The 24,624-nt window shown below is 35.3% G+C and overlaps 1 protein-coding gene across 1 annotated transcript in view; it reads left to right on the top strand.

Moving 5' to 3' along the window:
• Positions 1-22,795, top strand: part of DPY19L2 (dpy-19 like 2) — a 102,122-nt gene extending 79,327 nt beyond the window's left edge. Inside the window, exons 17-22 of the mRNA XM_004418833.3 lie at positions 805-829; positions 7,687-7,806; positions 8,738-8,912; positions 12,082-12,181; positions 13,503-13,628; positions 22,633-22,795. Of these exons, the coding sequence (XP_004418890.1) occupies positions 805-829; positions 7,687-7,806; positions 8,738-8,912; positions 12,082-12,181; positions 13,503-13,628; positions 22,633-22,783 (697 nt within the window). The 3' untranslated portion in view covers positions 22,784-22,795. The remainder of the gene's footprint in view (positions 1-804; positions 830-7,686; positions 7,807-8,737; positions 8,913-12,081; positions 12,182-13,502; positions 13,629-22,632) is intronic.
• Positions 22,796-24,624: the final 1,829 nt, after the last annotated feature.

The raw sequence follows: 24,624 nt of genomic DNA, 5'->3' as shown, positions 1-24,624 counted from the left end.
ACTGCTGTATTTTTACTTTCTTACTTGAACTGTGTTCTCTTTGCAACCCCAAAATTCATATTAGAAGGCCTCTGCATCCTGTAAAGGCTTTTTGTAAAACTAAAATATCCAATCTTTTCAATGGAACAATAAAATAGGCAGTCTGGTACTCTTGTATGAATCTAAAGTAAACTCTATGAGGGTAAGAACAGCCTCTACACCATCCCCACTGTGCTCACTGCATGGTGCCTAGAACGTAGCAAGTGTGCCATAACAATGTAGTAAATTTTTAGAACTAAATATTTAGTAAATTTGTTGGACAGTTTTCCTGGAACTAAAAATATTTATAGGGCTTTACCCAATAACTTTACTTCTAGAAATTTATCCTAAGGAAATACTCAGAGATGCTCATAGTTTTATGTACAAGGATGTTCATGTTATTTATAGTTGTCAAAAATGAAAACAACTCAAAAGTTCGGGATTGCTTATTTAAAGTATTGTATATACTGTACATGGTTGAATATTTAATAGAAATTCTTTTTATTCATATATCCTTCCAGAGGTACAATCTCCAGCAATCAGTAAAATCTATTTTATCTTAACCAAAGAATGGCTTTTTGATATACTTTAAATAGGATGACTATAAATCATGCCTTTTAAATTGCTGTAATTTTTAGTGATATTATCTAATATTTTTATTTTTATTTATGCTCCTAAGTAATTTAGAGAGAATCAGATTTTCAAAATCTAAAACAAATAAATGAAGTTTATTTTTATGTAATAATGGGCATTCAGTAAGTAGAGAATATTTTTGTTTTATTCCAGAAAACAGCTCCTTGAACATGGTGAGGTAAAGCTTTCATTTTAATCTCTGGTAGATTTGTGTATTAAATTCTAGCTCGAGGATAATTCACAAAGGTATAACCTTGCTGCTGAGGCACCATCAGCAGTGCTTGAGTGGTTCAGCCTTGGTGATAAATTTCTCCTGATCCTTTCCACTCTTGAATCTGCTCTGTTTTGAACAGTAGTAAGGATCTGAAAGCCAGAAGGCTGATTTATGACCATGGAACATAATTAAATTACCTTCATTCATTCAGTCTTTCCTTCATTCAGCAATAACAAGCATTAATTTCTAGCCTGCAGAGCTAATCGCCTACAGCCCATCAGGGCAGGTACCCATGGCCCTGTGACTGGTGGCCTTCTGCATCACACAAACTTGATGGTCAGCCAGTTACAAGCTTAGCAGTGTTATAGGATACAGAAGATGGTATAGCAATGTTCCTGCCCTCAAATATGTGTGAGTTTTCAATGGAGACATGAAACAAATAAGACAGCATTCTATATGGTGCTGAATTGTTTTGTAGTGTACAAAGGGAAGGATCAGCATGGGCTGGAAATACAATTTCCTAAGTAATAGAACTTTGAGTCTTAAGGTGAAGGTCAAATTTACAAGAGAGGGCAACTAAGTTTGAACTTAATAGGAATAGCTTATGATGATAACTATTATTTTTTGAATAGTTACTATGTGCCATGTACTGTGCTGTTTAATCCTCATAATATGAATATCATTTTGCAAATAAGAAAATTATGGTAATTAGGTGGTACTACCTGTGACAGAGATAAACACTAACATTTCAATGACGACTCAGTAGAGGTTTAATTATTTGCTCACATAAAGTTAAAAACAGGAGTTCCTGATTAGCAGGTGGCTCTCCAACAAGCAATGATTGACAGACCCAGACTCCTTCCATATATGACTCTGTCATCTTCAACATGTGGTTTCCAGAGTTGACGTGCTTGTCTGCGTCAAGCCAGCAGAGGAGAAAGAACATGGAAGATCATGCACTAGAGGTTTTGTAAGAGATAGGCCTGGAAGAGGTGCACACCACTTCCTGCCCACAGCAGGACTCAGGCACATGGCCACAGCTGATAGCCAGGGAGGCTGGGAGACAGAGTCCAGCTGTGTGTCTAGGAAGAAGAGCAAAGAGCAAAGGTCTCTGCCAAGAAATAGAGATCTAGAGAAATTAAGTAGTTTACCTAGGAGCTCACAGCTAATTTATACTAACGGTTACATTTGAACCCAAGCAGTCCATTTCCAGTGCTCTCAAAGTAATAGTCAGCCCTTACTGCGTCCTGTGTACAGGGTATTTTTTGTACATGATTTACATATATTCATAGTTTCTTTCTCATAACAACCCATTGAGGTAAATACTATTGTTGTTTATATTTCACAGATGAAAACCACTGCAGTATAGAAAGGCTAAATAACTTGCCCAAGTGACTTGCCTGAAGCTGAAGTGCCCTTAGGTTTGTGGAGCCAAGGACTTTGAGCCCAGGCAGTGTAGCAGGAGAATCCATGCTGTTAGCCATTCATCCTACTACTGCCTAATGTGAACTGCTTTTATGTGTATCAGCCATGTCACATTACCCATTTATCATACAGTCTTTAAAACCCACTTCTTTTTAGAAGCGTAGTGTTCCTTAATTTTCTGCCCTCCTCTCACATCATTATTTTGCTGCTTTCTCATTGTCTTTCATTTCTCCATTTATTCTTATTTTGCCCATTTTTCTTTTTTTCTACTAATTCTATATACTTATCAGTTCACTTTTCATAATGTGCTTATTATACACCAGGTCCCTCCTTTTATGGAATTTAACGTATAGTGGAGGAAGACAAAAAATGTGAACAGATGAGTATAAGAACAATGATAAAGGTCGATACAAAAGTCATACAGAAAAAAAATGATTAGATCTGTGTGGAGGGGGTGGGGCAGTCGGAGAAAGATTTTTTTAAATTACATTAGAAGAGGAGTTTGCCAAGGTCAGAGGATATGCACTGAAGGCATAAGGTAATATGTTCAGAGCTATAGGCAAATCAGTATTGCTGATGCATAAAAAGGCAAGAAGTAGCAGAAAACGAGATGGGGAAAGTAAGCAGAGTTCAGACTATGGTGGCTTCGTATGCAAAGAAGCTGGAGTTATTCTAGACTTTGTAGTAAAGCAGGAGATGGTACAGTCAGATCTGAGTTTTAAATATTTTAAGTCTATTGGCAGTAAAGAGGATGTTTTTTTAAAAAGGCAATCAGAAGTCAAGCCAACAGTGAAGGGCACTAAAAGAAAGACAGTGATAGCAAATCTCTTAATCTTTTTAAACTAAAGAGAGTATGTTAAACTCCTGATGTACAGGCAGATTAGAGATTTAAATTTCTAAAAACAGTAGATCTTATGGAAGGAAATGACAGATTTCCATGCAGTACCAGTGTGAAGTCTTATGTCTGCCGGATGAGAGGCTGGCTCCTCATCCCATTCCCACTTGTAAGTCACACTTGGTAAATCTCTCTCCTTACAAGGTTTAGGAGAAGGGGACTGTTTTCACCTTAGGGGTGATAGGGCATGGAAGGCATAAACCTTGGGAGGGGTACAGGGCTGTGACTCACTCTGAGTGTGATATGATGACAAAAGGTTACCATTCCAGCTTGTTTCAGGATTAGGTGAGGATTGCTTAGGATGATTTTATCACCAGAGACTGAGTTCTCAAGTCCTTGCTTTGTGCCAACCCTCTGAATCAGGGACAGTTTGCATCCTTCCACTTACTAAACAATGCCTGGGTTATCTCCCCACTGTCATGATATTATTAAAGCGTGTTAGGTTAAAGGATTCTGTTGTGATTTTTCCTCATAATTTCATGTAATTATCTGTATTTATTTATTCTATCAAATTAATTTAACCAATTTTTCTATTTTATGGGCTTAGAAATTAGTGAAGGAATACCCACTAATTCATGGGAAAGAAGAAGAAGGGAAGGAGAGCTAGGAACAATATTTATTGCCAGAATGTCAAAGTCCCTGTGAGGAGCTAGTGTGAGGATAGGCTAGGGAGAGAGAACATTGAGAGTATTGGCTCCTCAGTTTCCTTTGGACCCACTCAGACCTCATTTTGTCCATGACAGCCAGTCCTGCATCAGCCTTCACTTTTTTTTCTAATCCCTACAGTTTATTATATAATTTGATCCTTTATATTTTAAGTCAGTTGAGTTTGTGTTTTCTGTTATAAACGAAGTTTTTCTATTACTTACAGCCAAAGGGTTTTCTGTGACATACAGTGAAGGCATCTGGACCAATATAGAGGTATTCTGTAGGAATAAAGTGATGGGGAGTGAAGCGATACAGTGTTTGAGAGAAGAATTACTTCTTCTGAGAAACGAATTGAGTGATATATGTTGGGAATCTCTACACTTCTGTGTTCACAGACTAATAGAACCATGTTGTCAAATAGTTTATTATTTGGAGAGGAAGCACAGGATAGTGGTTAAGGGCATAGACTCGAGAGCTGGACTGGACTCAGATCCACTTACTAATTGTGTGATCTTGGCTAAGTAACCTCATATCTTTTGGGAAACAACAATAATTATAATAGTACTTATATGGTTGCTTTGGGATAGATGAGTTATATGTAGGGTACTTACAGTAATGCCTAGTGTAAGTTAAGCACTGTGTAAATGTCCACTTTTACAAGTGTGCTTTCTGGACCAAGACTTCAGGAGGCTCCAACTGTTAATTGTGCCAGCGAAGGGCACCTCTTTAGTATGCTCTCAAGGCATCTTCACACTGTCATGGGAGGTGGTTTTGACAGGCACAGCCCACCATTTGGACTGGCCTCAGACACTTAGTCCTTGTATTCTCTCTGCTTGTTAGCTGCTACCTCACGTTTTACCCAGTTGGCCTCGCTTATTCCAAAGATGGGGAATGAACAGTTTCCTGAGCTTCTCTTCCTTCCTTGCTTCCAGCCTCTAAAAAGTGTTGTGAGAATTTTCCTAGTAATTTTTATGTGGAAAGAAGCACTGATGATTTGGCAGTAGTTTACATACAGTAGTGATTTTTGGATTATACTTTTTGACTGTAGCCTTGTGTCCTCCACTTGGTGGTTGAAAAGAAAGCTATGTAATAGAATGGGAAATAAAATAACCATGGCAAGAGAGCTCAATGTTAACTCCGGAGCCAAAGAGTAGAGGAATGGTCAGGAGCATTTGGGTGAGAATGTGATGCCATTTGGAATAGCTATTCTGTGTCATCCAGCCACAAAAACATCATGCAGGGAAGACAAGGAAATGGCAGGGATCTTTCAAGTCTCCATATGAAAAGAGTCCTTTCAGTCTTCAGATGATAGAGGAAAGTCAAGGAGAATTACTACTTTGAATTTAGTTTTGGTCATATGAGAAGTTGTTGCTAAAGTAGAAGTGAGGAGAATAGGGGAGAAAATGATAGTGGCTCAAAATAACCAAAGGAAGGAATATTGGAGGAAGTCAGATGTGTGCTCACGTTGATGAGACCACATCTGTTATAGTCTGTTTCTAGATGCCACATTTTAAACAAACATGATCGATCTGTACCACATCCAGAGCAGGGCGACCAGAACTGTGACAACACAGAACTAATGATTAAAGGTTTCTGAATATTTAGCCTAGAAATAGCAAGCTTTCTAAGGGTGAAGGTGGGGATAGTGCAAGGTTGTAATTATAGTATTTAAATAATAAAGAACTGTCAAGCACAAATGGGTTTAGACTAATTTTGTGCTGTTCCAGAGGTATGGAGGTTACCAGGAAACGTTGGTTCAGGTTTAGAAAAGATTTTCTAACATTTACTGCTGTCCATCATTATAATAGGCACTCCTGTGGGCATAGTCCTATTCAGAAAATAGTAAATATCCAGTTCATAGATTTATAGGAAAAATCCCTTTTTTGGATAGATGATTAAAGTAGATGACTCATGTAATCTACCAATCTGTGATTCAGTGATGTCTTTTGTTCCCTCCACAACATGTCCTTGATTTTACCCGAAGATGACTTTGACTAAAGAAAAAATGAAGGGCTGATTTTGAAATGAATATTCCACATTCCAACTTTGGGTCCAAGAATTATGAAAAATATTAACAATTTCATTTTTAAACTTCTTAAGGAAAAAAAAAGCTTTGGGTACAGTTTTTGCCATTCTGTTTTAAATATAAATTATGTATTTATGATTATAAAAATGACACGTTGAAAAAAAAATTGGAAAATGCAGAAAAATCACCATTCAGAAATAACCTGTTAACTTTTTAGGTGTATTTTCTTTTTTGTGTGTGAGGAAGATCAGCCCTGAGCTAACATCCATGCCAGTAGATGGATGTTAGCTCAGGGCTTCCTCTTTTTGCTGAGGAAGACTGGCCCTGGGCTAACATCTGTGCCCATCTTCTTCCACTTTATATGGCACGCCGCCACAGCATGCCCTGACAAGCGGTGCGTCAGTGTGCACCCGGGATCCAGGCCCCCGGGCCACCAGCAGCGGAGCTCGCGCACTTAACCACTAAGCCACAGGGTCGGCCCCATAGGTATATTTTCCTACAGCCTTTTCCCCCATGGGTGTGTATACATACACACACAGATGGTTTTCACAGAATTAATGTCATTCTGTGGTGTACAGAGTTTTATACTCTGAAAACTTTCCCATGCCATTAAATAATCTTCTGATATGAAATCTTTTAATGGTTGTATACATGTGGAAATGCAATAATTTACTTACTCATTGGCCACTTAGGTTGTTTCTGTTTTTGCTGCTAAAAAATTCACTCCAGTGATCATCTTTGTGGAAGTGTTTTTGTGTTTTGATTATTCCTTTAACTAAATCCCTAGAACAGAAATTTAAGTCAAAGGGGTTGCCTCTTTTCTAGTGTCTTGATAAATATTACTAAATTACAGGAATGTACCAATTAATTATTTCAGGGTGTTTCATGGCATCCTCTCTAACACTCAGTATTAATTTAATGTTTGTCAGTTTTATAGATGAAAATATCTTTAACATTTAATTTGTTTAAGTGTTAGTGAGCTAGAACGTGAATATTTAGTTGTGACTTACTTTGGGTTGCGTTAATTCTTTGTCCATTTTTCTAGTGAGGAGTTGTTTGATATTTTATGAATTATGTCTGTGAGAAAAGTTTTGTTTGAAACCTTTGTTCGGTGGAACCCCATCTTAATCAAAATGGGGTGTCCTACTAATTAGTGCAAATATTTATGTAATTCCACTACTTTTAAAATAATCTCGTTTGCTGTGATTTTTGTTGCTGACTGAATTTTGCTGACATGCCGATTTGTGAAGCATTCCACATTTTTATGACTCTCTGACTCACTTCCTGACCTTGTGTAGGTCCTTGCTCAAATACCACCTTTTCAGTGAGGCCCACCCTGATGATCCCACTTACGATTGCAAGAGTGCAACTCCTCCCCGCTGTGGCCTCACACCACACCCTGCGCACTTACCACTTTCTAATAGACTATATAATGGGTTTATTTATTTGCTGTGTCTATTCGTTTTCTCTCTCTCCTTACTAAATGTACTAAACTGTAAGCCTCACAAGGGCAGAAATTGCTCACTGTTGTTTAGTTCACTGTTGTATCTGAAGCACCCAGAACAGTACCTGGCACATGGTAGGCATTCAGTAAATCTTTGTTGAATGAATAAATAGATATTAATAGACTGAATACTAAGTTAAAAGATCCTGTCCATACGCCTGAAATTTATATAATGTTAAAAACCAATCTTACCTCAATAAAAAAATAAACTAAAAAAAGGTCCTTGTCCTAATGAATAATAATAGTTTTAATATACTTTGTTTTATATTTATTAATTTTAAAATATATAAAGTGAAATGTCATTTTGTTTTGTGTTTTTATAGCTAATTTTTCACACATTGCAGCTGTTTGCATTTACTGCTCTTGCCATTTTAATTATGAGGCTGAAGCTGTTTTTGACACCTCACATGTGTGTTATGGCTTCCTTGATATGCTCTCGACGGGTAAGGTATTCACTCTTGTATAGCTACATTAGAACTGTAGTAACAGCAGTGTAGTTACTGTGGCTTTGCTGAGTAACCCAAAACGTAAAAACACTAAGTGTTTTTATCTTAAATGATTTAAAATGTTCCTGATTCACTATAGAATAAGAAAAGCACCTTCAAGTAGCTTTGAAAATTATTGCTGGATCTTAACTGATTTCTTCGACAAGTGATGAAGCACACTTTCCCCTATTAGTCAGCTGTCCACAGACAGTTTTTGGAGTTCAGGTCTGTGCAAGAGTTTCTTGGCCCAGCAAACCTATCCTCAAGTATTCTTCTAGTACTCATAGTAGATGCAGGGTCATTGCTCTAGTATTGTCTTATTTGGCTCGAAGAATCCCTAGGAGAAGTTGTTGATTCTGGGGTTCCATTATTGTAACTAATATACGAAAGAGTTAGACAAAGTAGCTAGAATTTAGGGACCAAGATCCTCTAGAAACACCTTATTTAGTTTTGATTATGAGAATCTTGTCTTGGAACATCATAGTGCTTATTTTCCTGAGAGGAATATACATGTCAGCACTAGTGGAGTTCCCTAGTTATTCAAGATATCCATAAAGGGAACCAGGTGTTAGTAGGATTTAGTTCTGGGATGTTTCAGAATTGTAATTTGCTAATTTTAATTCCTGGTAGCAAATCAGTACTAGAAGGATAAGATATTCCTTCCTTAATTCTTTGGAGAGGAAAGAAAGCTCCATTTTTAACTGGGCCCTGTATTTCCAAAATATTTACTCTTTTTAAACAATAGGTGATGATAGTTGTGTATATTATTAGTGTACTGATAGTATCAAATGGTAACCACCATGGTTTAAGTAGCAAGGTGAGAATTTGTTATTGACCCTATAGTACTCGTCATATAAGAATTATAAATAAATGGTTTCTTTCATTTCAGCTCTTTGGCTGGCTTTTTTACAGAGTTCGTTTTGAGAATGTTATCTTTAGCATTCTAACAGTGATGTCAATACAAGGTTTTGCAAACCTCCGTAATCAATGGAGCATAATTGGAGAATTTAATAATTTGCCTCAGGAAGAACTGATACAGTGGATCAAATACAATACCAGACCAGGTATGTAGCTGTTTAGTTATATGTATAACTAGCTTTATATACACGCACACACACATTTATTTATATATGTGTATATAAATTATATAGCTATCATTTCATGTATGTGTGTGTGTGTGTGTATATATATATATATATAATTTTAAAATATGCAGTCATTCATACCCTCACACAGATTTTGAGCCTGCTAATTGCAATATCTCAAATCAAACCTTTTCAAAAAGTGATTTTCTGCCCTCTTTAAACCCCTCCTAGATAACTGTCAAAAAGAATTTTAATTAACATTAAGAATTAATGATTGTTATGTGCTGTAACTCTGAGATCATTATTGTATTTTAACCATAACAATGACACATATAAAGAAATAAATCTTTAATATCAAAATTTCACACCTTATGACGGGCCCCTGGAGAAGATACTTTTGGCTGTAGGGAGGTTAACAACACCCCTTCCATGACTTCAGTTGCTACTGTCTGCTCTAAGTCTCTAAAACCAGTCACATGCACAAGAGTTAAAATCTTGGATATTATATCTTCTTCACTAAATCATCTCATACATCCTACTTTTAAATACTCAAAAGTATTTTTTTAACTTATCTTCTTTCCTTTGTATCTTGATCTAAAACCACCTGAAGCAGATAGATATTTCACTTTTAAATACCTTTCCAGAGAATAAGTATATTCTACAGTAAGTAATCTATAATCTTGTCCAAGACTCTTTTTGATGTTCAGTAATTTTCTCTGGCACAAATTCTTTACTTTGGTTTGTTTAAATTTTTATGACTCCTTGAATCGATTTCCTCTTATCTCTCATTTGATAGTTACCATTTTACTAATTAGCCATCATTAAAGTAAACTTTTATAAACTTCAACTGAGAGATTTGGTCCGTGGCTTTCAAAGGGTATAGGTGACAGTGTCTCATCACTTAGAGCTGCCAGCCAAGTTTAATCAGAACATTTGAATTAATCCTCTACTGACTTTTTCCCTAGAGGAGTACAAGGTAGGTACCCCCTTTAGTCTCCCTTGCCCCTCCCCAATTACAGCTATTTTTCCCAAGCTTTAAAAGGTCCCTGCTCTTTTAATCTTTTCTTGTGTCTTTCTTTCTTCCAGTTTTTGTCTCGGGTTCTTGGCAGAGCCTATGCTTGGCAACTTACCCTTCTAAGATAACACCCACCAACTCCTACCTCATTTTTAGCCACCTCTTCTTTATCTTATAAATCTTTTTCATCCCTGTATTATGAGTTCTGTCATGGTTACCACATGTTTATTAAACGCAGCATGAAGTTCTATACGTGGGGGGACTAGTGCTTATGTTCGGGTCCACCATGTAGTGTAGGGTTGTATAGTTTGTGCACTGCACAAAGGTGCTCAGTTGAGAGAACTGGGAACTGAAATCCACCCTATGGTCCACTCACCAAGTCACGCGTTAGTGAGGTTCTGTCAAGTCAGAAGGGATACTTTTTTGTAATGCAATCATGTGCCACAAAACAACGTTTAGGTCACGATGGACCGCATGTACGACGGTGGTCCCATAAGATCAGTACCATATAGCCTAGGTGTGTAGTAGGCTCTGCCATCTAGGTTTGTGTAAGTACACTCTATGATGTTCGCATGACAACGAAATCACCTAACGACACGTTTCTCAGAAGGTATCCCCTTCGTTAAGCGAGGCATGACTGTACATGCAGTAGGGTAAGAGGAGACCTAAGTATATTTATAGGAAAAGATCTTATTCTTTCCCTGTCAAGCTCATATTTACTTCACCAAGAGAAAAGAAGCAGGTGGGGATTATTTCTTCCCCTCGCTCTGCCATAGGTGGTTTCTCCTCAGTAGTTCCAGCTCTTGCTGGACAGGCTTTCCTAGTTTCTTCTGGATGACCCTGGCCGTGGGCTTTCGGGCCCTCTAGCCCAGGGTTTCTCAACCTTGGCACTGCTGACATTAGAGGCTGTCCTGTGCATCGCAGAATATTTAGCAGCCCTTCCATCTAGCCACCAGATGCCAATAGCACCCTCTGCCACAGGGTGCCAACCAAAAATGTCCCTGGAAGTTGACAGTGTCTCTAGGAAACAAAGTCACCCCTGTTTGAGAACCATTGCTCTAGCGTGATAACCAAAATAAATACACATTTCTAGTTCAATTGATTATTTTCCAATTTAAGGCATATAAAAGAGATTTTCATTCAAAGTTACATTTAGAATGCTTAGTTATATTTGAAAGTGAACATTCCATTATTTACAGTAGATCTGAATAACATGCTTTGCTCTTACTAGTGATTTTATTGTGCCAATTAAAAATTGTCATAACCTTTATATAATCATTTATTATACAAAAGTGCAGGAAGTAAGCATTTGATCTTTTTGACTTCCAAGAGACAAAACTGAAACTGAAGCCAGACAGGAGATTTTAGTGTATCCCTTGTTATAATCAAAAGGCAATACATTTGTACATGCCATACTCCAAAAAATACTACTAACACGTAATGAAATGATTTGATGGAATGTCTAAATTATATAAAGTCAAACAAAAACTAAGAAAACTTAATTATGAATATTTAAGGATGATCTGAGGGGAAAAAAACAATGCTTTCCTCTGGCAAGTCCTCAGGTTTACAGTTCACAACCTGCAAAAAGTTGTTTTTAAAGATATATCATAAGACTTGTCCTGTATAAGAGTCTCTCAGTTCCTAGGGTTTTAAATTATTGGAACAAGATATGAAATTTTGCAATTCTTTCTAGTCCTGTGTCTTTGTAGTACTGTCTCTTAGCATAGTGCTTGAATGTGGCAGGAAGCTGTAGTGAAGTGGCTCAGAGGGTGGGCTCAGATACTTCCTCGCTGTGTAGTCTTGGGCAAGTCACCTAACTTTGCTGTGTCTCAGTTTCCTCATTTACAAAATAAGAATAACATAGAACTCACCTCAAAGTTGTGAAAATTAAATTCTTTAATCCTAGTAAAAATATTTAGCACAGTTCCTGGCACCAAGATAGCATTGAACAGAAAGTTGGCTGTTATTATAGTAGTCAATCAGTAAATATTGAGTGAAGAAAAAAAATGATGTCCATGGTTATTATTTAAATGTTCTTAATCTTTCTTAATTTAGGTTCAAATATTATAGATAAGTAACTTTTGATTTTCTTTAAAACGTGTTATTAAGGAAGATAATCTTGTTTTTCAGATGCTGTATTCGCAGGTACCATGCCTATAATGGCAAGTGTCAAGCTCTCGGCTCTTCACCCCATTGTGAATCACCCACATTACGAGGATGCAGACTTGAGGTTGGCAACTGATAGAATATTTCAACCAGACACACTTACAACCTAAACTGACTCTTAGTAATAGGGAAAAATTTTTACACACACACACCTTCTCATCCTTGTATTCATGATAGAAATTTAAAAAAATGTAAAATAACCATCCAGAAATTACAAAATGTACCTGTTGACTCTAAAGCAAGCTTAGTAAACCTCTGAAAACTGAAAAAAGCAAAAGCCAATTTTTCTCAAAATGAAAACTGTGTCACATTTATGACTAGTCTGTGTGAGTGTGGAGGGGTATGTGTGTGTTCCAGTAAAACTCCTAAGTAATAGTAGTAGAAGGTGGGATGGGTTTGGCTCATGGCCGTGGTTTGCCAGTCCCTGCTCTAGATTCCACAATCTCCTCTGCCTGATTTAAGAAACCATTCTTGATCTTACTGGTGGCCAATGACTAGCGTTTTTTAACAGAAAAAGTACACGAAATTTACTATATTACATGCTTTTATGAAAATTTAGAGTGTTCTTTTGCTAGCTGATTATGAGAACTCTGGTTTCCATTGAGGTCTGAAAGTTTTGTTTTCCTTAAATGACTTAAAAAATCATTTTAGGAACTGTCAGGGTAATTGTTTTCTTTTAATACATTTTTGGCCTATTGTTAGAGGTAAAATTTTAAATTATTTAAAGTTTTATGTCTGTCTATGGAGATTGGGCATCCCATGTGTTTGAAATCCTAAGAAATATCTAATGCATAAATGGTAATTTGTTCAGGAATTTCATAAAAACTCCAATTTAGGGCCAAATCATTTATTGTACCCTATTATAGTGAACATCCCTAAAATTTCTCAGGGATCTGTTAAGGCAAGGTCTCTACCTGACTGCTACCCTGGATGTCCACTGTCTAAATGTTCTATTTCCTACGTGCGGCGGCAACTCATATGCTTTTCAGAGCTTCTGTAGATGAAATTATCTGCCGAAATCTATATTTTCACTATATTCAGCCTCTACCTGAATGTGTTCCATGAGCAGATTATTTTATGAATTATGCAAAGCAAATTTTGTATTCTGAACTATCATCCTGCTACCCAACTCTAGACTTTAAAGTGGTTTATGCACTAACAAGCAATACCTGCAAAATTCAAACTGCTGGAAGTTTTAGCACATGCAAAATATAAGTAGGAATATGGAAATTGCTATCCCAAAAATAATTCATGCTGTTTGGGGGTCACATATATCAGTGCTCCTTTCAATGAGCATTGAGATTTTAATTGCTAGCAAAATTTCTGTAATCCATTTTATTATCATTTATTTAAAAAAATTTTTAACCTGTCGTTTGAATTTAAAGGGCCCGGACAAAAGTAGTTTATTCTACATATAGTCGAAAATCTGTAAAAGAAGTGAGAGATAAATTGTTGGCATTACATGTGAATTATTACGTCTTAGAAGAGGCTTGGTGCATTGTGAGAACTAAGTGAGTATGAGCGCTCTGCTATATGACATAGTATCTTTTTAAGCAACAAATGTTTAACTTTATTACAGTAGTCCTGATTCTTTAAGAATTTTTATTCTAAATAAATTCCATTAAAATATTACCCTGATATTTTATTTAAAATTATTTCATGTAGGAAAGTAAAATTATACTATCATTTAAGTAAAACCTTATTTCAAAAAATTATAGTATATTTTAGTATCCTATTTTTTCATTTTAATTTAATATCTTAAACTTAGCTTTTTTTCCCGTAATTTTTCAAGTTTTTCTGATAACTTTTGTTAGATGTCTGAAATACAGATTTGAATTCACAGAAAAGCGAGGTATTACCATTCTGCTACTATAGCTGAGTTACATTGGATTTATAAGACTTATAAGAAAAATTTCACATAAAAGGACATAATAAGAAATGTTACTAATTAAAATTTTTAAATTTCTAAATTTTGAATCTCTAAAAATGATAAAATTTTAAATGTTTAATGGATATCTTGAGGCCTTGGTTTAGACTCCTTGATTGTAGTAGGTCTAACATCTAAGTAAGACTCCTTAGTTGTAGTAAGTCTAACATTAAGAATTTTCATTTCTTCAATGGATAATTAGGAATAGGGTATAACAAATTTTTGAAAAGCTAAGTTCAGAAATTTTAGTAGCTAATTTTTATATCAAATTTTAATATCAAATATATCTAGGAAGAAAAGGCATCTTACAAAAGAAGAAACAGGAACATCATAATAATTTAATTTAAAATTTAGTAAGACAAAGTAGACTTCAGAACAAAGCATATTACCACAAAGATGGACATTTAATAATGACAAAAGGATTAATTTATCAAAAATACATAGCAATTCTAAATGTGTATACATCTAAACAGAGCTTCAAAGTACACAAAGTAAAAATGTGTAGAATTTAAAAGAAAAAATTTATATGGAACAACAAAAGACCCCTAATAGCCAAAGGAATTCTGAGAAAAAAGAACGAAGCTGGAGGTATCACAGTCCTTGATTTCAAAATATACAACAAAGCCATAGTAATCAAAACAGCATGGTACTGGTACAAAAACAGACACACAGATCAATGGAACAAAATTGAGAGCCCAGAAATAAACCCACACATCTGTAGACAGCTAATTTTTGACAAGGGAGCCAAGAACATACAATGGAGAAAGGAAAGTCACTTTAATAAATGGTGCTGGGAAAACTGGACAGCCACAGGCAAAAAAATGAAAGTAGAGCATTATCTTACACCATACACAAACATTAACTCAAAATGGATTAAAGACTTGAATGGAAGACCCGAAACCATGAAACTTCTAGAGAAAACATAAGCAGTCTGCTCTTCGACATTGGTCTTAGCAATGTATTTTCACGTACTGTGTCTGACTGGGCAAGGGAAACAATAGAAAAAATAAACAAATGGGACTACATCAACATAAAAAGCTTCTGCACAGCAAAGGAAACCATCAACAAAATGAAAAGACAGCCTAACAATTGGGAGAAGATATTTGCAATCCTTATATCTGATAAGGGGTTAATCTCCAAAATATATAAAGAACTCAGAGATCTCAACAACAAAAAAACTACCAACCCAATTAAAAAATGGGCAAAAGACCTGAACAGACATTTCTCCAAAGAAGATAGCCAGATGGCCAACAAGCACAGGAAAAGATATTCAACATCATTAACTATCAGGGAAATGCAAATCAAAACTATAGTGAGATATCACCTCACGCCCATCAGAATGGCTATAATTAACAAGACAGGAAACAACAGGTGTTGGAGAGCATGTGGAGAAAAGGGAACTCTGCTGGTGGGAGTGCAAACTGGTGCAGCAACTATGGAAAACAGTATGGAGAATCCTCAAAAAATTAAGAATAGAACTACTATACAATCCAGCTATCCCACTGCTGGATATTTATCCAAAGAACATGAAATCACAAATGCATAAAGATACATGCACCCCTGTGTTCATTGCAGTGTTATTCACAATAGCCAAGACTTGGAAGCAACCTAAGTGCCCATCAAGGGATGAATGGATAAAGAAGATGTGGTGTATATACACAATGGAGTACTACTCAGCCATGAGAAATGATGAAATCCAGCTATTTGTGACAACATGGATGGACCTTGAGGGTATTATGTTAAGGGAAGTAAGTCAGAGGGAGAAAGTCAAATACCATATGAAGTCACTCATAAGTAGAAGATAAAAGCAACAAGAAACAAACACATAGAGGCAGAGATTGGATTGGTGGTTACCAGAGGGGAAAGTGGGAGGGAGGAGGGTGAAAGGGATGATTAGGCACATGTGTGTGGTGATGGATTGTAATTAGTCTTTGGGTGGTGAACATGATGTAATCTATGCAGAAATAGAAGTATAATGATGTGTACCTGAAATGTATATAATGTTAAAAACCAATGTTACCGCCAAAAAAAAAAAAAGACATAAAATACAGCTATTGTCGAAAAGAAAAAAATAAGCAAATCTTCAGTCATAGTTGGAAATGTTAACATTCCTTTCTTCACTGAGAAAAGTAGATGAAATGTCAGTAAGGATATAAAAGAGATGAACAACAAATAGTATCAAATAACCTGACCTAATTGACATTTACAGAACACAACAGGAAACAGCTGCAGAAGACACGTTCTGTTCAAGGACACGTGGGATGTTCACAACGAGAGAACATATGCTGGGCCGTAAAAATGGTCTCAATATAGTCAAAAGGTTTGCAATTATACAGGATTAAATTAGAAATCAATAATAGATATCTACTAAATCCATACATATTTGGAAATTAGGCAGTAAACTTATGGATAACTTATGGGTCAAAGAAAAAAACACCACAAGGGAAATTAAAAAATACTGTTTTTTACTTGAATGGAAAAGGGATCTTCTCAACAATGTTGCTGATCTAACTGGATATCTGTATAGAAGAAAAGTTGAACCCCATGACCCATACTACACCATACACAAAAATTAACTTGATATGGATTACAGAACTAAATATAAAAATTAAAATTGTAAAGATTCTTTAGAACACAGAGTACTAACCATAAAAAAAAATCAATGAATTGTGGGCCAGCCCCAGTGGCCTAGTGGTTAAGTTCAGCATGTTCCACTTCAGTGGCCTGGGTTCAGTTCCCAAGTGCGGGCCTACACCACTCGTCAGTGGCTGTGCTGTGGCAGTGGCTCACATACAAAATAGAGGAAGATTGGCCACAGAGGTTAACTCAGGGTGAATCTTCCTCAGCAAAAAAGAAGAAGATTGGCAACAGATATTAGCTCAGGGGAAATCTTCCTTAGCAAAAAAAAATATATCAATAAATTATATACATCAAAATTGAAATATTTTCATCAAAAGATATTGTTAAGAGAATGAAAAGGCAGGCTACAGACTGGGAGAAGATATTTGCAAAGCATATGTCTGATAAAGGACTTATAAATATAGTTTATATAAAGAAATTCTACAAATTAATAATAAAATGACAGTACAATTGAAAATGGGCAAAGACTTGGACAACATCATTCACCAAAGAAGATGTGTGAATGACCAGTAAATAGATGAAAAGTTGCTCAATATTCAGGGATACGCAAATTAAAACCACAATTACACGTATTCTAGAACAGATAAAATTTAAAAAACTAAAATACCCAATGGAGAGGATACAGATTAACTGGAAATATCTTACATTGCTAATGGGAGTAAAAATATACAACCATTTTGGAGAACTATTTGGAGGCTGCTTATAAAATTTAAGCATATATCTACCATCAGCAATTCCATTCCTAGGAATTTAAACAAGAGAAATTAAAACATGTGTCCACAAATGTTATAGCAGCTGTATTCCTAATAGCTCAAACTGGAAACAACCCAAATATCTATCAAGAGAAGAATGAATAAATAAATTGTGGTATATTCATACAATAGAATACTACTCAGCCATAAAAAGAAACAAACCACTGATATGGGGAGAAAAAAATTAATTTCAAAAACATGCTGAGTAAAAGAAGCCAAACACAAGAGAGTACATATCATATGATTCCGTTTCTATGAAATTCAAAACAGGCAAAACTAATCAATGGGAATAGAAATCAGAATAGTGGTTGGCTGTGGTGGAGCGGAAGATGGGAGAATATACAGGTCTGAGGAACTTTTGTTTTTCTTTTCTCTAGAGTGATGGCAGTGCTCATTATCTTGATTCACATGTTTGTTCTATGGGTGTATGCGTTTGTCAAAACTCATGGAACTGTACACTAAAATCCAGGCATTTTTACTTATAATTCATTATACCTCAGTAAAAAGTTACTCTCAATATAAAGATAAATTTTTATGCGAACAACTCTTTTAAAGTTCTATGACTTAAAAAACATTTTAGAACTATTGCTAGTAGACTTCTGAGAACACCAGGAATAAGGTCCAAAGCAAGAATAGCAAATTTTTTCTCAAGACAATTCTTATTGGTAGTATTAGTGTAGACCATGTTTGAAAACACACCTGGGCTCAGACTGAAAAACAGCTGTGATTGATTAGTAATTCCTGTTATGGGTTTGGCATTAAGAACCAGATGGGTCTGTACAAGGCAGTGCCATCTCTTAGATAGAAAGCACTAAGATACAGCTTGTTTTCACAAAATCGGCTGCTTCTACTTTTCTTCACAACTGTATTCTATTAAGTGTTACATACTCCTTGCCTAAAGGTCCTCAGACTATGACATAGAAGGAAAATAATGTAAAATTCTAATTGGCTTTTATAGTTTAGACAAACTGAATTTAGGACTTATTGGTCTAAGGCCCAAAATAATTAAACATAAGACCCATAAGAAACCAGTTTTAGAGGATTTCAGTTAATATTGGCAAGAAGAGGTTGAGTTATTTCTCCCAGAGATTACAATTATAAGAACTAGGTGAAAACACAAGCACTCCTCACTTTGCATGCTACTATATTCACTGAAACCCGGGCTTGTCAAAACTATGTCCTCGCTTTGCATGGTTCCATGGAAGCTCAGTGTCACGTTAACTGAAACTCATCTATATTGGAACCATGTCCTCTCTAAGAGGTATCACGGAACTGTTTAAAGCAAGGACATAGTTCCAGTGTGTATATGCTTAAGTTAATAGGATGCCATGCAAAGCTAGGATGGACTGTATTTAAAACGACTATTTGAAGACTGTGGAAAGTGACACAGAAGCAGGGAGAAACTTGGAAAAAACTTACTCTTAAAGAACTTGTATGATTTTGTGACTTTCTTACCTGAGAGCACTTCATAAACCACCCTCTCCCTGCCTCAGGTATAGCAGAAAGTCACAGCCTACTGGCTTGAGGGGACAGATGAAAGACTTCTGAGTAGCAAAGCAGCTGGATATTTAAAGGACACGTTTTGGAAGCAAGAGCACTGCAGAAGGGCTGAAATCTAAAATCTGACTATAAATTCTGCCTAAATCATTGGTTAACTACTATTCTACACTTTCCCATGGGCAACCCCAAGGAGCCTAGAGAAAGGGCAGGCAGTAACTAGGGCAAGGAGTCTATCCTTGAAAGACAGAACTTCTCTTCGTGAAATTTGCTAATTTCCTGTGCTTTTGACTAGGTATATTCCCCAACTTGCACCATACCCCAGGAAACAGAAAGTAGAATCATTACTCACTCAAGGTATCAGGAGCAGAAAAAAGGGATACCAAAGAAACTACACATTTAGGGGATAACCCCTGAAGCAAGGGAAATACAGAGAAGATGGGCCTCCAAATATGAGTATAACTCTGCCCATGGCTGATAAAAACACAAGGAAAGCCCCAGGGCTAAAAAAAGAAGTAACTGGAATCTTCAAAAACTGAGAAGAGGGGCCGGCCCCATGGCGTAGCAGATAAGTGTGCATGGTCTGCTGCTGGCGGCCTGGGTTTGGATCCCAGGCATGCACCGAGTTGAATCTGTGGATGCAGGCCATGCTGTGGCGGCGTCCCATATAACATGGAGGAAGATAGGCACAGATGTTAGCTCAGGGCCAATCTTCCACAGCAAAAAGAGGAGGATAGTCATGGATGTTAGCTCAGGGCTGATCTTCCTCACAAAAAAAAAAAAAACCTGAGAAGAGAGAGCTGCTGCACATGACAGGAGATCCAGGCAAGTTAATTGCCTATGGAACAAAAACAACAAATTGACAATTATTAGAAGAACAAAACAGATTCCAGCATCACTACAATGTATTATCTATAGTGTCCAGTTTCCAACCAAAAATTAATAGACCTGCAAAAAAAAAAATGGGAAAATATGACCAGTGCTCAGGAAAAAAAGGCAGTTAATCTAAACTTATTCAAGTAGGCCCAGATATTGGATTTAGCAGTCAAAGACTGCAAAGCTGCTATTATAAATATAGTCAAAGAATTAAGGAAAATATGGTATCAGTAAATGATGAGATATGGAGTCTCAATAGAGAAATAAAAACAGCCTCCCTAGAAAAATGGAAATTCTAGAGCTGAAAAGTATAATAAGTAAAATGAAAATCCTTTACGTGCTCAACAACAGATTTGATATGACAACAGAAAAAAGTCAGTGAATTTGAAGGTAGATCCAAGAAAAAGTAGCCAATCCAAAAAAACAGGGATCAAAAAGATTGAAGAAAAATAACCAAAGCCATAGAGACCTGTGTAATATTTAGTTCAACACATGAGTAATATAGTACCAGAAAGAATGAAAGAAAGAAAAGTGGCAGGAAAAAAATACTTGAAAAACTGTTGGCCAAGAATTTCTCAAGTTTGCTGAAAGCCATTAGCTTAGAGATCCAGTAAGCTCAACAAATCCAACTAGGGTAAACCCAAGGAAAACCACACCAAGGCACATCATAGTCAAACTGGTGACAAAGGAAGAGAGAAGAGAAAATGTTGAAAGAAACAAGAGAGAAGTGATGTGATATGTTCAACACTTGACTTCTTCTCATAAACAATGGAATTCAATGGACATCGGAATAATAATTCAAAATACAGTCACCCCTCAGTATCTGCAGGGGATTGATTCCAAGACCCCCTGTGGATACCAAAATCCATGGATGCTCGAGTCCCTTATATGATATGGCATAGTATTTGCATATAACCGATGCAATCCTCCTATATACTTGAAATCATCTCTAGATTACTTGTAATACTAATACAATGTAAATGCTGTATAAATAGTTGTTATATGTATTGTTTAGGCAATAATGACGAGGAAAAAAGTTGCACATTTTCAGTACAGATGCAACCATCATAGGCCTTTTAATCCACAATTGGTTGAAGCTGTGGATGCAGAACCTGTAGATACAGAGGGCCAGCTGTACTGAAGGAAAGAAAAGTCAATCAGTAATTCCATACTCAATGAAACTATGAACTATCCTTTTAAAATTAAGGCTAATAAAGACATTAAAATCAGTAAAATCTAAGATAACTTGTTGCTAAAAGACATACACTTGAAGATGGAACAAAAGTTCTATAGGCTGATGGGAATTGACACCAGATGGTAACTCAGATATACACGATATACTGAAATGCACTGGAAATGGTAAATATGTGGATAAATATTAATCACTATATATGTATATGTATTTTTTCTTCTCTGAACATTTTTAAAAGACATGACTATTTAAAGAAAAGATGATACCATTGTAATTTTGAGTTTATAATGTAAATAGTTTGAATATGCATGACACTAATAGCACAAGAAAGGGAAGTAAATGGAATTAAAATCTATGATTTACTGGAAATAATTCAATTTTAATGTTAAGTAAATTGTGATACATTGAAGATGCCTGTTGTAATCCCTAGAACAACCACTAAAAAAAAATGCAAAAAAATAATTAATAGGCCAATAGACTTTTTCTTGACATAAAAGAAATCAATAAAGAGAAACAGGTGATCAAAAAGGGGATGAAACAAATAGAAGAAAAAAGACAATTGACAAGCCTTAGTCAAACCATATGAGTATTTGCAAGTATGAATGGGGACTAAACACTCCAATCAAAAGGCAGAGATTGGCAGACTGAATACAAAGCAAACTCCAACTATGTGCTGCCTATAAGAGATGCATTTTAAATACAAATACATTGAAGGAAAGGTTGAAGGAAAAAGGATGAAAATGTTGCCATGTGAGTAACATAAGAAAGCTGAAGTGGATATGTATTAATATCTAGCATATTCTAGGAAAGGCAAAACGATAGTGCAGAAAGATCAGTATCACTGGTTGCCTAGGCTGTGTTTAGGGGAGGGGTTGACTGCAAAAGGTACAAGGGAACTTGTTGGGGTGATGGAAGTTTCTGTATAATGATTATGGTGGTGCTTATACACCTGTATGCATTTGGCCATACTTATAAAACTTTACACATAAAATGGGTGAATTTTATTGTACATAAATTATACCTCAATATAGCTATTAAAAAAAGTAGAACCCAATTTTGCCTGACTTCTTCCCTTTAATGACTCTCATGCAAGGTTATTCTCAAGTGAGAAATATTGTCTCAGCCACCCAACCCAAGATGGGAAAGGGTTGAGGAAAACAAACTTGGCATGAAAGCTTCCCTTCCTTGCCTTGGACTTTATGTTTTCATGCTAATCCAAGTCACATTAAGCTCAAAAATATACAATTCAACAGGAATTAGATTATCTTTCCTCTAATTTGTCTCATTCTATTACTAATGGGCCTCATGTTTACATGGCAATATTATGTAGAAAATATATTTATATTTAATTTTGAAAATAAATTTTATATATTTCTGAATGTGTATTGAACCTTTATTATTCGGTTCAATAATATATTGGTTATTTGGTTAACTGGAACATAAAAATGCAACATACTTAATTTCATTTTTATCTCTAAATGTTGAACTTATGTTTTTTGAAATGATGCTTTAAAATCTTTAATTTATTAAGTTAGTCTCTAAAAATCTAGGAGAAACTTTATAATTTACCTATTTCCTCTAGATATGAATGCATTTTTAATATGGATGTATATGTACCTATTTTATTTCAGGCCTGGTTGCAGTATGCTTGAAATTTGGGATGTGGAAGACCCTTCCAATGCAGCTAACCCTCCCTTATGTAGCATCTTACTCAAGGATGCAAGGCCTTACTTTACCACAGTCTTTCAGAATAGTATGTACAGAGTGTTAAAGGTTAACTGAGAATGAGACTACCGTTACACTGTGGTGCAAAGAAGTGTGTCAAAAACAATCATTTTTTGGCTTATTTACAGTAATAAAAATCACAAGCTTTAGTAAGGGACCCTTAAAAAGAAGATAATAAAAATGATTTCAAGTGTTTCTAATTACTAAAAGGTAAATTATTTCATTGTTTTCCATTGAATATCAGCCTTATTAAGCTTGTCATTTAAATGATTAAATCATTTCATACTGCATAAACAAATGTTCATCTTAAAGTTTGAAAGAAAAATGTATGTAAAAGAACAATGAAATTTAATAAATCAAGGATATGTACATCCTTTTGTATCCAACTAGGTGAATTGCTTCCGATTTTCTCTAGAACCAGGATGTACCAGCTGAAACTCTAAACCATTTAGAATAGACTAATACAGTTTTCTGAAATGACACTTTCTTAAGATCCTGATACTGATCACAGCTTCTTTACCTCTGTGAGGAAATTTGTAACCATGTGTCTATTAAGTTTGTTTTTGCTTTTACTAGCCCTCAGGAAAGATATTTAATAGCTTTTAATAACTTTTTTGGTATCATTTCATACAAGTTAAGTATTTTTAAAAACAGCTTATTTTGTAATGTTTTGAATCTCTTGAAATTTATTTACCCAACCAGATAAGTATTTTCTACTGATTATTTCTTAACCTAAGTCCAACAGGTTATTAATCTGTCTATAGAATCCAGTGGTTTTTCTTTTAATATCCAGGTAAAATAAAAATTGCTATGGTACGCAGCCAAATTTGGGAGTTAAACAGAATCATAAAAGAAAATTTAGTTAAATTTATTAAACGAGGTTTTAACATTCTAGATCTGAATGAAGCAAAGGCATTTTCATCTTGATAGCCCCGTAGCTCATTGGAATAGTCTTTCTTTCTAGTCACCATCTTTATAATAACATATTTTTAAGTTCTCATTTATTTTTGGTTTTGGATGGGAAGGTGACGTTTTATAAATTGTCTCCTCTAATATAAAACCTATCCAATAATAATGCTTTGAAAAGTGGTAAATAGTTATCTTGAAGATACTGTTACCAAATGCAAAGATAAACACTCTTTTTCTCTGCTTGGTAGATATTAAATATGCCACATCTATAGTATTTTAATGTGCATCTACTTTAATCATCTTGGAGTTTTTGCGATTTCCTTATGTTCTAGCCTCTCTACACTTGAGATAACAAAATGACTTAATTCCATAGATCAGTTCACTTATAGTAGGTAGGAGATTATATACACGAAAACCAATAAAATTGTTCTTCAACTTTTATGGTTGTAAAATATTTTAATACAAGATACAAAACAGCTAAGAAAGCGTGTCACATTATATTTATATTAGCATTTTCAAATGATTTGTTTTGGTGGAAGTATGGAGCAAAGAAGGAAAGGAGATATAACATTCATAAAAATTAAAATACATTTTGGATGATGTTTTCCTAGGAAATATTTTAATAACATTGGTATAACTTTTTAAAAAAAACATCTGTAATAGCTAATAAAATATTCGATACAACTATATTTACATGGGTTTATATATAGGAAAACCAATAAAATTATTTTCAACTTTTTATAGTTGTAGAATATTTTAATACAAGATACAAAGCAGCTAAGAAAGTATGCCACATTTTACTTACTGTAGCCTTTTCAAATAATTTGTTTTGATGTAAGTACAGGGCAAAGAATGAAAAGAGACATAACACTTAACATTCATAAAATTAACACATTTTGTATGGTGTTTTCATAGAAAACATTTTAAAGAAGTTGGTAGAATTCAACAACAAAAAAGGGATAAGTTGTATTAAATAATGTTCCATACAA

This window comes from Ceratotherium simum, chromosome 1, assembly GCF_057802395.1.
Source record: "Ceratotherium simum simum isolate JZ-2026a chromosome 1, ASM5780239v1, whole genome shotgun sequence".
Lineage (NCBI taxonomy): Eukaryota > Metazoa > Chordata > Mammalia > Perissodactyla > Rhinocerotidae > Ceratotherium > Ceratotherium simum.
The sequence above is the reverse complement of the archived record's forward strand: the minus strand, read 5'-3'. Positions and strand labels throughout refer to the sequence as shown.